The 14,126-nt window shown below is 34.6% G+C and overlaps 2 protein-coding genes across 4 annotated transcripts; one reads left to right on the top strand and one right to left on the bottom strand.

The window, feature by feature from the left end:
* On the bottom strand, positions 671-1,909 carry LOC109359390 (photosynthetic NDH subunit of lumenal location 2, chloroplastic-like). The gene is made up of 2 exons (XM_019604036.1): positions 1,285-1,909; positions 671-774 (listed from the first exon to the last, which is right to left on the bottom strand). Exons 1-2 carry the CDS (start codon positions 1,786-1,788, stop codon positions 676-678), a joined length of 603 nt encoding a protein of 200 aa, XP_019459581.1. The 5' UTR covers positions 1,789-1,909; the 3' UTR covers positions 671-675.
* LOC109360409 (cell division cycle and apoptosis regulator protein 1) lies at positions 4,488-13,609 on the top strand. 3 transcript variants are annotated; one of them, XM_019605296.1, is made up of 21 exons: positions 4,488-4,666; positions 4,759-4,851; positions 5,232-5,432; positions 5,692-5,964; positions 6,111-6,214; positions 6,475-7,200; positions 7,312-7,357; positions 8,014-8,106; positions 8,194-8,249; positions 8,652-8,769; positions 9,463-9,674; positions 9,759-9,822; positions 10,149-10,322; positions 10,424-10,454; positions 10,577-11,865; positions 11,949-12,023; positions 12,136-12,210; positions 12,301-12,870; positions 12,969-13,010; positions 13,088-13,150; positions 13,281-13,609. In XM_019605296.1, the coding sequence occupies exons 2-21, from the start codon at positions 4,783-4,785 to the stop codon at positions 13,368-13,370; spliced, it is 4,371 nt and encodes a 1,456-aa protein (XP_019460841.1). In that variant the 5' UTR covers positions 4,488-4,666; positions 4,759-4,782; the 3' UTR covers positions 13,371-13,609. The 3 variants fall into 3 exon arrangements, with proteins under 3 accessions (XP_019460841.1, XP_019460840.1, XP_019460839.1); XM_019605295.1 differs by having other exon boundaries at positions 5,671-5,964; positions 10,586-11,865; XM_019605294.1 differs by having other exon boundaries at positions 4,489-4,666; positions 5,671-5,964.

Raw genomic sequence — 14,126 nt, 5'->3', positions numbered from 1 at the left:
TTGATTCTAAACTTGACTACAATAATCACCATCTCTTGGTGAATGGCAAAGATTTGGATTCCTAATAAAGTATTGGTTTGACTCGAAATTTATTTGAGTATAATGTGACATCTTGAAAGGTGTAATTCAGACTCTTTCCCTCTTGTTAACACCTGGATAAGCTAAAGTTATGAATTATACAAGACTTCAGCTATAAACTGGGGCAATTTGTTTAAATGAGCTAACATATTAACTAGTAAATTAGCCAAAGAAGTTAAAGTGAGCGATTTTTGGGCTCGCTGATTGGCTCTTTTATTGCTGTTTTTCTGTTCATGATACTAATCCTCCTATTAGCCATTGCAATCCCTTGAAATTGATGTGTTCCGCCAAGTGTTTGTGTCTTTCTCCTCATCACAGTTGGATTTGAAAAAGGTTGTTTCATGAAAATTTCCTAGTGTGTAATTGGTATTAAAGTATGTTTTCTCAATAGTCTCTTGATCTATGGGCTTGTGTTGGAGGATTCAATATATTCAATTGGAAATATTATGTTTTATAATTTATGAGTGTAATCAATGTTTTACAGCTGCGTGCATGGTTTTCACATTGAATTTTATGATTCTGCCTTATATGTTCAAGACGTTTTATACACAAAAATTAGAATTGCAAACACCAATACCCTGTAGCTTCCTTCTTGTGCTATGCTAACATAGCAACAAGTTCATCTATTGATTTCAATGTCTTCTCGTAGTATAGGTATGATTCATAGACCTTTGGCGATCGAACGTACCGATCAAACTGAAAAAATAACAAATCACAACATCAATTTATATATCATGATTACTCAATGGAGAAAAGTTGAGTACTGATTAACATCTATCTGGGTGTTTATGGTGGCAATTGAGTTAAGTACAATCTAGCTGTGTGTAAAGAAAGCTCATGTTATTTGATATTTTATGAGTCTCAGGTTTGTAAATAAGAAGTTATGTGTGATACTTAATTCACCACAAGATTCTCTTATCTAATGATTAAGTTTCTGAATTGAGCTCTGAACTCAAATCACATTGTAAAGATCCATAGCTTAATAACTTTTGGTTCAGATATAGTATTGGCCAAATGGTTTGGTTTTGATGATTCTTCCATAAGTTCATTGAAAAATATCTCTTTGATGTGTTAGGCTGATCTAAACTTGCTTGACAGTTAAATATAGTATGATGTATAATAAGATAAACATATATTAGTATCAATCATGAAAGCATTAGACTACACAAACAAAACATTTAATGATTCATTAACATTTAAGCATACCTCAGCCATGTTGTCCACCAATTCATTAGCAGTTATAACATACTCCTTACGCCGATTTTCTGGCAAAGTGCTAAGAGCATTTTTCAAATCCTGGTCTAGATATGCCTGCTTTAACCGTATATAAAACATGACATACCTCCAAGACATGGTTTCCAACATGTCCCTAATACTATGTAACCCCTCAGCAGTTTGTTTTATCCTTGCCACTGCATCTTCAGGGGACAACCCTGGCTCAAAAAAATGTTCCCTTAGGAAGGACCTAGTGCCCCAATTCTGGGCTACTGCTAGTGGGGTACCCTGCACTCCCAACACTGCCACTGAAGTAGCTACAAATGTTGACATCAACTTCCTTCTGTTGGTCACAACATTACTTTGTAGTTCAGCAGAAAAGGGTGTTTGGTTAAGGGGCAAAGGATTGTTATTGTTGTTGGTGGTGGAAGTGGTTTTGTGCTTGGATTTGATGTGAGCATGGAATAGTACTGTAGCATGAGTGAAGCTGGACATGGTTTTTGGATAAAAGGTATAGAAAGTGGTGGTGAGTGTTGTGGGTGATGAGCAAGGAATTTGGTTTTTTGTGGATTTTTGGTATGAGAACTTGGACCTTAATGTTATGCTAAGCAAAATATCTCTTATCAACAAGTATATTGCAGAATAAATTATAGTTTCATAATGTATAAAAGATGCAACAAATATTATCAGTATTAGAACCTTTATATAGTTAATATTTGCTATTCTTAAGCTTAGGAATTTATATTCCTTTTTCTTGTAGTATACTTGCAATCATGTAATTATGGTATCCATAATTCTGTCTAAACTGCCAGCTAAATTGAAATTGAGATTGAACCTAAAAAAACAGGGAGAAAGTATGAGTGTTTTACTTTGTATGAGTTATATATTTATCATTTTGATAAACTTTGGAGTTATATATTGAAACCATAATATTTACAAATATTCAAAATAATAAAACCTTATTATTAAAACTTGTTACCTAAAAAGAATTTAAATCAGTTGAGTAATGTGATAAAAACAAGAAAGTGAAAATTTTACCGGATGGAATTGAATGACTTTGAAAATATGAGTTAAATAAATTTGAGTCGTTGTGTAGAGATGCACAACTTAAATTAAATGTTCAAATTGTAGTTCAGTTTGTCAAAGTTACTATTATTTGAAAAGTTAAAATCTACGAGCTTCATTTAATGCTCCCTCATCAAATAACTTCAGTACCTTATTAATTGCATTAAAAAAGTACAAAATATCTAAAAACATTATGCCAAATATAGATAGCAAAATGAGCTAAGGATAGCCCACAAATTTTTGTAGATAAGGCATAAAAAATTTGTATTTTTATTCGTCATGTCCACAGATATTTTTATTAGGCAATGTGGGCCATCTATGAGTTTGATGTAATAAAAAAAGATTCAAATAAATTATGATGTAATGTGATTTAATGTCTTAAAAAGTTGTAATGTAGTATAATTTGTTCAACTTCATATAAAATATATAAAAAACATTAAAAAGAATTATCTTCAACTACTTTATTTAAAAAATTTCTATTTTATTGTATTAATTTTTTCTTTTTATATTTATTATCAATACTTGTGGGTAGTTCACAGCCCATTTTAAAACGAGCAAACGTGTTATTTTATCCGTTAAGGCAATGCGGGCACGAGCGAAACGGGCTGGGTAACCCATTTTGTCATGTCTATTGCCAAATAGTGATCATGTCTCTTTAAGATAAAATAAAAACATGGGAATGAATATTATACATATATATTTATTTATTTATTTGTTTGAGTGCTCTTCTTGAAATGACTTTCCACATTTTAAGACACCCCTATCATTAAAAAAAAGTAAAACGTTATTTTGACAATTTAGATGTGATGCTTTTTTGCTTTTCTTAATTTTTAGATGAAATTTTAGCAAATCATATATGGATAAAAGGATGAATTAGAGATAAAATAATTTGATTCACTATTTAACATAAATTAAATTTTTTTTATGTATTTATTATTGGCTCACTTACATGAGTGTTTGTAAGGAGTTTATCTCCTTTACATCCATAAAAAGGAAAAGAAAGTCTCAAAGAAAAAGGGAAGGAATTTTTCAGACAAGAATGTTATCCAACAATAAGTTATTGGCATGTGACTTTTTTACCATGTTTTTGAGATATATGTTACGATAAAAAATGAAAAATAAATAAGAGAGTTGTTCAATGGATGAAATTTGAATCAAAACAAACAACCAATAATATGACATTAATAAATTGATTGAAGTTTATACTATATAAATATATTGACTAGTGCAAACATTTCAGTTTTTAGATATAAAATGGAGAATTCGTACGTCGCTTAATTAAAAGTGTGATACACTAGGATTAAAAAAGAGCGGAATATAAAGATAATAACTATGACTCAGAAAAATAGGTATAAAATTTGTTGAATGACATTAATTACTTAAAGTTCATGCGAATATAATACGTTAGTCTAATAGTATAAAACATCACTAAATCCTTAAGGTCAAGTGTTCAATTTCTAATATCAAAATATTTATTGGGAGAGATATATACAAATTTAAGAGGGACTAATTCCTTAATAAAAAAGATGAGAGAATACCTTTGAAATTGAAAGTATTAAAAAGTATTAGTGGATGGTAAAGTCTACATTTTTTACACTCATAATGTACAATAGTCAATCTATAGTTAATGTGACATTCACTTATTTTAAAATTTTAAAAATGAAATTGATAACAAGGTGGCATTCTGAAAACTTATTTTATAAAATGAGCATATATGAATGCAATAAGAAGAGCTTATGAAAAATAGCACATGGTACTTAACCTCTTTCTATCTTATTTCTAAAAGCCAACAAGAAGAGCTATGAAATTTTCCCTAGCTACTTACTTTCTTCCCCTTTCCACGCATACTTTAACTTTATAAAAAATATATCCACCGCTATAATTTTATACAATATCAATATAATATAGACCATTCATATATAATTATTATTGACTCTTTAAAAAAAGTAATATAAATAAATGATAATAATATAATGATTATGTATAAATCTTTATACTAAAATTACATTTTTATAATAAAAAGACAAGAAAACAAAAGTACATAAACCCATATGATATTTGGACCAAGCTCCATTCCCAGTAGGCCCATCATTAACCATTCGAAACGCAAACAAAATTACATGAATTCGCAATCGTCGTTCATTCCTAACTTGTGATTTTGGATAACATAAAACGACACTCATAAAGGGTTTTCTTTTCACTAATCACTACTACTCATTCTAGGGTTTCCAATACTCTCTTCTCCGATTCAAAGTTATCGCCTTTTTCTCCTCAATTGCTAGGGTTTCCATTCCATTCTCTTCAGCCGGTGCGTAGAAATTGAAACGAAAAGAAATCTCCATTCCAATTTCTCATTCTTTTAATGAATCAATTGTTGAATTGTTCTTGTTTTTCTTCCAGGTTTGGTTGATTTGCTTTCTTTACATGTATAATTCGAGAGGGAGCGGCGCTTATGGCCAATCTTACACGGGTCAACCAGCTTATGGCCAAAACGTAAGACTTTTGATTTTTTCTAATGCCACTGCAATTTCTCATCCTTCAATATTTTTGCAATTCCCCCATAAAAGAATTGATTTTTATATATTTTGTCACCGTATGTTATCATGAGAGATGAAAGGGTTGCAATTTGACCATTTGATTGTTGTATAATGACTTAGAATAAAAGATAAATGTTCTTGCCTTTTTAATTGTGATGCGACCATGACAACTTTTAACCTCGACCATCATGGTTCTATGCTCAAGATATTCCTCTATGTATATATACATGTTTTCATTTTTCTTATTTGCTTCACTAATAATCATGTTTCACAACTTGCTACATTATGGATTATGGGATTGTTTTGAATTGCAATTAATTAATTTGTTTGTTACAGCTGGGTGCTAATTATTCTGGAGCTTCTGTTGGAGGGCATGATGTGGGACAGCATTCTGTGGCCGGTAGGCATTCAACAATATTAGGAGCTTCTCAGGAAGCTGATGCTGCTGGGTATAGGCCTCATACTTCTACTGCTGCACAGTATGGTGGACAGTATAGTTCTGTTTATGGCTCAGCTTCTCTGAACAGTGCACAACAGGTTAGTTTCTCGATATTCTTGCTGAACAAAAAGTTCACTAATGGTTTAGGTGTCTTATTTACTAAAGTGTTAGCACTGCCCCATTAGATCTTGTGATGGTACTTTTTTAAGTGCCTTCTCAACTTCTTTACCAGTCTTCTTGACCCGGATGCTCCATATGAATTCTTATTTTTTGGAAATTGAATTTTATTGTAAATGTGCGTTATGTGGAAAATAGTTTAATATTTCTCTTATATAGGTTCCTTCTATGGGTATCAAGGCTGCTGCATCATCAGCTTTAGATAGTCGTGGAGGTTATTCTTTGGGTGTTTCAGATTCACCAAAGTTTGCTTCTGGAGACTATGTCCCATCCTCCAGCCATGGATATGCCCACAAATCTGATCAAATGTATGGTGACAAGGGTTTGGATTATTCTGGAATAGACAGGCGGCAGTATGGTGAAAGGCAAAGTGCTTACACTGGTAGGGACATACCAAGTGATCTAGCTGGACGGTATGCTGCTGATCCTGTTGGCTTCAGTCATCAACATCAGGTGTGTCCTTTACACCATATAAAATTAACTAATAGCTTTGTTATCTTATCTGGAATAATAATTTGCCAAATAGTACAGTTAAAACTGTCAGTTCTGCTTGCTTCTGTTTTTATTTTAAAATTGTACTCCTTGTTACATTTGTTCAGCAAGCAGAAATATATGATCGCATTGATCAGGCAGCTTTGCTTCGACAAGAGCAATTGCTGAAAGCTCAATCTCTGCAAGGTGCCTCACATGACGGAGGTGCAAGGTACATTTTTTAAAAATGAATGTTCATTAATTGTGTGTAATGCAGCTAAATATCAACCCAGACTGAATTTGGTCACTTGCTGATAATATTTTTTTTTCTGTGAAACGAATATTTTAACCTTCCATTCTTGTGCTTTGTAAGTAAAGTAGTTGGGCTGTCTTTTGAATTTCTGATGAAACTGGCTTGAAGCTGATCAAAAATTCTATGTTAAATGGTATTAATATTTCTCCCTACACTGAGTGCCAAAACGTTTCTGGCAGACAAGGTGATTATCTTGCAGCAAGAGCAGCTGCTAGTCGTCACCCTACCCAAGACCTTATGTCTTATGGAGGAAGGATGGATTCTGATCCCCGTGCGTCGTCAATGCTAAGCGCTGCTTCATACAGTGGACAACATGCACCATCAATATTAGGAGCGGCTCCAAGGAGAAATGTTGATGACCTCTTGTATTCTCAGAATGCTTCAAATCCTGGTTATGGAGTGAGCTTGCCTCCTGGTAGGGATTATGCCAGTGGGAAAGGGCTTCATGGAAATGCCATGGAGTTGGATTACCCAGGAGTTGATCGCAAGGATGACCGGGCTAGCTATTTACGAGAATTTGAGCAAATGGAAGAAGAGCGTCGGCGGGAGCGCCTACGTGAGAGAGATAGGGACAGAGAAAGGGAGAAAGAACGAGAACGATTACAAGATCGTGAACGAGAAAGAGAACGTGAAAGGAAGCGCATGTTGGAGCGGCGGGAGAAGGAGAAGGCAAGGGAGAAGGAACGAGAACGAAAACGTGCACTTGAAACTAAGAAGGAACTAACTCCAGTCAGATCTACGAAGGGTCCTCGTAGTACTTCAAAGGATCCGCGTAGCACTTCAAAGGATCCCCGTAGTACTTCAAAGGGTCCCCGTAGTACTTCAAAGGATCCCCGTGCATCATCTTTGTCAAAGGATGGGAGATCTTCACGACGTGACTCACCACATCGCAGCACATTGCATAGGTGGATCTTAATGATTTTTGTATTTTTGCGTCCTGCTCTGGTTCTGCATATCTACCTGCTTGTATATCTTGCAGCCTTTTGTAACTGACATCATGTTCTGTTATGCTGAAGGCACCATTCACCTGTTAAAGAAAAACGGAGAGAATATGTCTGCAAGGTAAAATGAAATAGGAATCTTGTTGCTCAACCATTATGAGAATATTCCTCATCAAGTAGCCGATTATGCTCTGCTGTTTTCCCTCTGGTCACCTGTGGCTGATAACTTTAGGCTTGATTCTTCCTGTATCAACTTATAGATTTTGCAGTGTATTCTTCTGTTTGTTTTATACCGGTATATTTTGTAGTTCACGCTGACCAGGTCAAGTTATTTGATTCAATGATGATGGGACATCTTAGTTGTCTTCGTTTCTGTTGTCTTCATCCTCAAAGTACTTGTTTTCTTTTGGTCCATGGTCATTCTTTTCTGTTCCCTCTCCTCATCCTTATGGTCTTCCTTGCAGTACTTCCTTAGTTTCTCTTAGTAGTTTCGCACTTCCTTTTTTCTTCTTTATATTGCCCGTCTTTACTTCAATTTTGGGATATCTTTCTAATGTTAATTAGGGTAGTGCTCAAATGTAGAAAAAACCACAAGTTTTCAAAAGTGTTCCTACTCTTATTGATGCTATATTGAAAGTCGGCTTCTTCAGGATTGAAGAACTGTTTGTTCGAAAATGTGACTCAATTAATGGTTCAATGCTGTGTTATTTACACATTGCTGTTTTATTTCCAAAATCAGATTAATTGATTTTTACACTGTTTAAACTGAATGAACAGGTTTACTCATCTTGTTTGGTGGATATTGAAAGGGATTACCTCTCATTAGATAAGCGGTATCCCCGACTCTTTGTCACTCCTGAATTCTCCAAGGTATTTGATTCTATAATTTGCTTCTAAATAATGACTGCCCCCCCGGAGCTGTGATATTGATTTGACTTCATTTTCTATCAATGCTAGGCTGTTGTTAACTGGCCAAAGTGCAACCTCGAACTATCTATACGTACTCCTGTCAGGTACATCAGCTCTGTCTGTCATATGAATTACAAGCTTCCAATATATTATGTGATTCTTCTGAAGGTGTATTAGTTATTTGTAGGATTAATTTTTTATTCCTTGTCCAAAAGTTTTGGAAATTGAATTTTATCGTCTATTTGTTTCTTCTTATGTAGTCTTAATATCTTCAACTTTTCTTAATAATAGTAGCTAGTTGTTTAGGGAATGGATAGTACAGCAAATATTTTTAAATTTCCTCAATTTTAATTTGAACAGATTTGATAACATTTGGTCGTCCGTTCTAGAAAGAGAATATGTTTTTAGGACAGTTACTAAATGCCATACATTCCCCTCCCTAAAACCTTGAATATGTTATGTTAATTGCTATTCATGGAAAATGAAGACTAAATTATTTTGAGCAGTTTTGAGCATGATTTTTTTGAAGAAGCAAGTTCTACTGAGCCTAGAGACTCTTCCAACAAACTTTTGATGGGGCCAGCTACAAGTTCAGAACCGGGGAATATAGTTTGGAATGCTAAAGTAGGTTCAAATATTGTACCTTCTTATCTGCATTCTCTTGATTTTATATAGATTGCAGTGCATTAATTGTAGTAAAGCATTTTTATTGTGTCACTTATATATTTTTTGGGGCTTTGTAATTGCTTTCCTTTATATTTGTTCTTCATTTTATGGTAGTTCTTTAAATATCATAATAGGTTTTGACAATTTAATTTTGTTCCTCTTTGCTTTCTAAGAAGATTCTTAAGTTATACAAAGAGTAAGATGGCTATTGGTGTGCAGAGCATTTTGTCTTTAGGTTAGAAAGGGTAAGATGCTATAGCATGAATGCATGATCATTAAGTTGGCAAGTCTTGTTGCCCTAACAAAAGCCTTTGATTATTCTATGTACTTTAATAAAGTGTCACCCTTAATTATGGGAAAAGAAATCACCAATAGAAGTGTTCTATACCATGTTACTTGCTAAGTTCCTCCTGTCCTTCCTTCCATAAAAGACCTACCGGATACAATATTTTTTAAGTACATAAATTTTCTTTTCATTAATGATATTTAGATATAATATAGTTACTGAATGTTTTACTTGAGAGGATTAACTTTGATTACATTGTTCTGTGTTTTCGTATTTGGTCTATAATCATTATATTAGAGGTATTTATTATAAATAAAGATGTGAGATTTCCATTGTTTGATAACTAATGTGTTTCCTTGTTTCAGATAATTTTAATGAGTGGACTTAGTAGGACTGCATTGGAGGAGCTCTCATCTGATAAAGTTTTAGATGACCGAGTTCCTCATATTTGCAACTTTCTTAGATTTGCTGTCCTTAAGAAGGACCATGCATTCTCGGCAGTTGGTGGTCCATGGGAACCTGCTGATGGGGGCGATCCATCTATTGATGATAATTCTTTGATCAGAACGGCCCTCAGGTTTATACTCATGATATGATTATTGGTATGAAAAATTATGCTTTCAGCTACTTGACAAAGTGACATTTTTCTTCCTGTTTGCAGATATGCAAAAGATGGTATTCAACTTGATTTGCAGAACTGTAAACACTGGAACCGCTTTCTTGAGGTACTGGTTTACTTTCTCTATCTACAGTTTCATTTATATGCCTTTATTTTGTTTGAATTGCAACAAGGGTCTCATTTACTGTTTTAACTAATAACATTCCGTGTCTTATTTTGTGAGTTATCCATATCTATGGCTTCTGAACTATTAGCTTATAACATTCTTTTGGTTCAATATGCTTTGTAATCCTTAGCTGTTGTACCTCTTTCTATCCTTTTAATAGTATTTTCTTTATCTAAGAAATTATTATCATTCCATCTTTTGGTTATGTTTAAATATCTTATTTTTCGCTTAAAATGCTAGTCACTTATAGCTGTTAAGTTTTCCAGATACATTATGATAGAATTGGCAAAGATGGTTTCTTTAGCCACAAGGAGATCACTGTTCTTTATGTTCCCAATTTGTCTGACTGCCTCCCCTCGCTGGAAGAATGGTGTAACCAGTGGCTTGCCCACAAGAAAGCTGTGGCTGAGAGAGAACGTCAATATTCTTTGAAAAAAGAGGTCTGTATTTCTATTGGTTGTGTTTGCTACACTTACAATTTATATGGTTTTCAGATTTTGTCTAATAGTCATTTTTAATATATTTTTTGGTTATATTTCAGAAGTCAAGAGATACCAATGAAGCATCTAAAGGTGTGTGGACTATGCCATCCACTTTCTTTTTCATGCCCTTATATTTTTTTCTCATTTATGCCCTAATATCCTTTTTTTCTCATATTTGTCTACATCTTATGATTTTTTCAATTATAATTTAGACAAAAAAGATAAGGATTCTGCTGCAACTGGAAAGGCCACAGATGTAAAAAAAAAGGAGAAAGATAGCAATAATGTTAAACAAGAAACTGGAACAATTGACAATAAAATTGCTAAAATTGAAGGCTCTGACATTGCTGAAGAAGGCAAGAGTGCTGAAAAAAAGCAAGGTGAAACTGCCATTGGTCAAACCACAGGCAGTGTGAAATCAGTGAAAAAGAAGATTATAAGGAAGGTTGTGAAACAGAAAGTTGTCAATAAAGCAAATCATACTACCAGCAAACAAATGGACAAAGTGGGTGAGAAGGAAGGTTCAGAGAAAATGGTAACATCGAATGTTCCTGTTCTGGTGGACAAAGCTTCTGTAGATACTCCTGGGGTTAAAATTTCTGATAAAAGCATAGTTGCTGTTGCTGTTTCAACGGGGAAAAGTGATGGGAACGAGGAGAAAGTTAATGAAATTAATAGCTCTAACGACAAACAACTAGAAAAACCAGAAACAACAGTGGCAGGAGGTGAGGCCACTGTGAAAACAACAAAAAAGAAGAAAGTTATCAGGCGGGTACCTAAAAAGAAGGTTGTTGGTGAAGCATCTAATTCTGTAGTTTCTGCCCCTGGCACTGATGGAGGGAGTGCAGTGGCAGTTCAAGCACAAGACAGCACCCAGAGCATTAGCAAGCAGAAATCTGATGCAGACACTACAGTGAATGAGGTGAAGAAAACGGTAAAAGTAGTTGCAAAGAAGAAGCTTAAAACACCGACCACCGCGAAGCAAGACAATACACCTGATTCCATTAAAAAAGAGTCAAAGTCTGACAAAAAGGATGAACTGAATGTTGTGGCAATTAAAGAACAAAATGACACACACAGCACTGGCAAGTCAAATGCTGATGCAGATACCACAGTGACAGAGGCAAAGAAAACTGGGAAGTTAGTTCCTAAGAAAAAGTCAAAGGCACCTACCTCTGAGAAGCAAGATGGAGTAGCAGTTGATCCCAATACAACAGAAATCAAGACTGGCAAGGAAGATAAAAAGGATGAAAGAGCAACTGGTGAAAAAAGTGGTGCTAAGACAGACAAGCCAAAGGCCTCTCAGAAAGATATTAAAAATGGCAAGGGGAAACTGAAAGACGAGGATAAGTCTAAAGATGGGAAAGGAACAAAAGAGAGAGGTGGAAAAGATGATCCTAAAAGCAAATCCAGTAAAGAAGTGAAAGAGAAGAGAAAGTCTGATGAACCTCCTCGACACCCTGGATTTATAGTTCGTCCGAAATTGACTAAAGATTCTAAAGTATGGTAACTTAGCCTGACTGTAGAATTGGTATATTACTTTCTTATGTGTATACTCACTCTAATTTGTCATTTTTGGCACAGCTACGTTCACTATCATTGTCACTGGATGCATTGTTGGATTATACTGATAAAGACGTTGAAGATTCCACACTTGAGGTCTGTTTATATGGGGTTAAATTTTTTTTGCTATAGTTTTGTTTGTCAGTCACATGAGACTGTTTCTATTTCCAAAAGGATGTTCATTATTTCTATTATGTTGGTTTTGCAGCTTTCCTTGTTTGCGGAATCATTTTACGAAATGCTTCAGTTTCAAATGGGCAGTAGAATATTGACTTTTCTTCAGGTTGGTTGAGGCCTTGTTTGTTATGTCGTGTCTATAACTTGATTCTCCAGAAGCTGGTTAACTATCATTTGGTTTTACATTTTTCTCCAGAAATTGCGCACAAAGTTTGTGATTAAAAGAGCTCAGCGAAAAAGGCCGCGGGAAGATGGCGATGAGAAAGAAAATGTAAAGAAGTCATCCACAAAGCGTCAAAAGGGAGATGAGAAGGATAGTGTGAAGAGCGAACCCACTAATGCAGATGCATCAAATCCAACCCAAGGAGATGACGAGAAAAGGGAGGAGAAAACTGTTGCTGATAACGATAACTCCAGTGATAAGGATGCTGATGTGAAGATGGAAGAAGGAACAGACGAGGAAGAAGATCCAGAGGAAGATCCTGAAGAATATGAGGAAAAAGAAGATGGTAGTCCCCAACACGACTCATCCACTGATAAAAAAAATGTTGAGCAAGATGCCAATGTCAAAGTTGAGCCTGAAAGTATGACCAGCAATGAAAAAGCAACTGATGAAACTTCAAAAGGGGAAACTAAGGTCAAAGAAGAGGTTAAGGAGGAAGCCAAGTCTGATGCAAAGATTAATGAAGAAAAGGAAGAGAAAGTTGACAAAAGTAAGAAAGAAACCCCTGTTAAGGAAGTTACTGTGGACAGAGAACTATTGCAGGTAGTTTTGTATTATTTGTTCTTAGCTTATGTCGCCTCTAGTTTGTTTTGTATACATATGGTTCTTTATGAAAGATATTGTTTTCTTATTTATGACAGGCTTTTCAATTCTTCGATCGCAATCGTGCTGGGTACATTAGGGTAAGCATTGTCTTCTATGTAACATTTCCAGACCTTACTAATATGTACTTTTCATACTAATATATGTTTCTTTTCAGGTTGAAGATATGAGATTAGTTATCCACAATCTGGGGATGTTCCTTTCTCACAGGGATGTCAAGGTGAGAAAATCTACTTAATTTGTTAACTTATTTGCTTGTACATAATTATTTTGTTCTTTTAGCATATTAATCATTTGCCTCCCCTGGGTTTTTCTTAAGAACTGGATTATAATGCTCTATATAAATGCAGGAACTTGTACAAAGTGCATTGTTGGAGAGCAACACTGGGAGGGATGATAGAATTCTTTACACTAAGCTGGTTCGGATGAATGATCTTTGATATTTTGATGACTCTAGGTTCTGATCTGTTCTCTTGAAGACTAAAGTTGCTGAGGAAAACTTGAATATTTTCTTCAATTTAAAATAAAGTTAGACATGTTTTTCCTTTTTTTGCTTGAAAGGACATGAGCCTTTTAGAAATTGGATTATGTTAATGTAACTTTTGCCTTGTGTTTACTCAATTGCTTAAGATTTTATGCTATTTTGGAGTTTTAAGAAGGATTTGATTACTGGGGTTCATGTTTTAGTTGTTTGTAATGGCCTCTAATGGAGTGGAGTGGAAAGGTAATAAAAAACTACAACACTATCTTTGGAAGTTTTAATGATTAAAATGAAATTATTTAATAATTGTGTTTTGAAGTTGTGTAAAAACTGATGAACAATTAATTAATATGCTAAAAGAACAAAAATGATTATGTACAAGCATAAACAGAAGGGTGATTAGGGACTTTTCTGAATATAGAAACTTCTTTGCATAAACGTTCTCAGGAGGGGAAAAAGGTGATGGTTTGTGCTTAAGATCCAACTCTCCTAAAAGCATAAGTTTATAGGGAAGAGCATGCACGGTTTTATATCTAACATGATCCCTTGTGCAAGGGCCATTTGAGATTAAAGCGTGGAAATTCACAAGTTTACCCTTAGAGTCACTTTTTATTTCTCTGATATGGTGAACACACCCAAGAAGTTATTGGCAACATCAGAATCCCATGGTGATCTTTGTTATGGGAAGGGCTCGTGCAAAACTCATAAAACTCCT

The sequence above is a fragment of the Lupinus angustifolius genome, chromosome LG11, assembly GCF_001865875.1.
Source record: "Lupinus angustifolius cultivar Tanjil chromosome LG11, LupAngTanjil_v1.0, whole genome shotgun sequence".
In the NCBI taxonomy this organism is placed as follows: Eukaryota; Viridiplantae; Streptophyta; class Magnoliopsida; order Fabales; family Fabaceae; genus Lupinus; species Lupinus angustifolius.
The sequence above is the reverse complement of the archived record's forward strand: the minus strand, read 5'-3'. Positions and strand labels throughout refer to the sequence as shown.

Coding starts and splice junctions, on each gene's coding strand:
- LOC109360409 (XM_019605294.1), top strand. CDS start 4,783: ATGTATAATTCGAGAGGGAGCGGCGCTTATGGCCAATCTTACACGGGT. Junction 9,823..10,148: donor ACTGGAACCGCTTTCTTGAG/GTACTGGTTTAC, acceptor TAAGTTTTCCAG/ATACATTATGATAGAATTGG. Junction 12,024..12,135: donor TTGAAGATTCCACACTTGAG/GTCTGTTTATAT, acceptor TTGGTTTTGCAG/CTTTCCTTGTTTGCGGAATC.
- LOC109359390 (XM_019604036.1), bottom strand. CDS start 1,788: ATGTCCAGCTTCACTCATGCTACAGTACTATTCCATGCTCACATCAAA. Junction 775..1,284: donor TGGTGGACAACATGGCTGAG/GTATGCTTAAAT, acceptor TTATTTTTTCAG/TTTGATCGGTACGTTCGATC.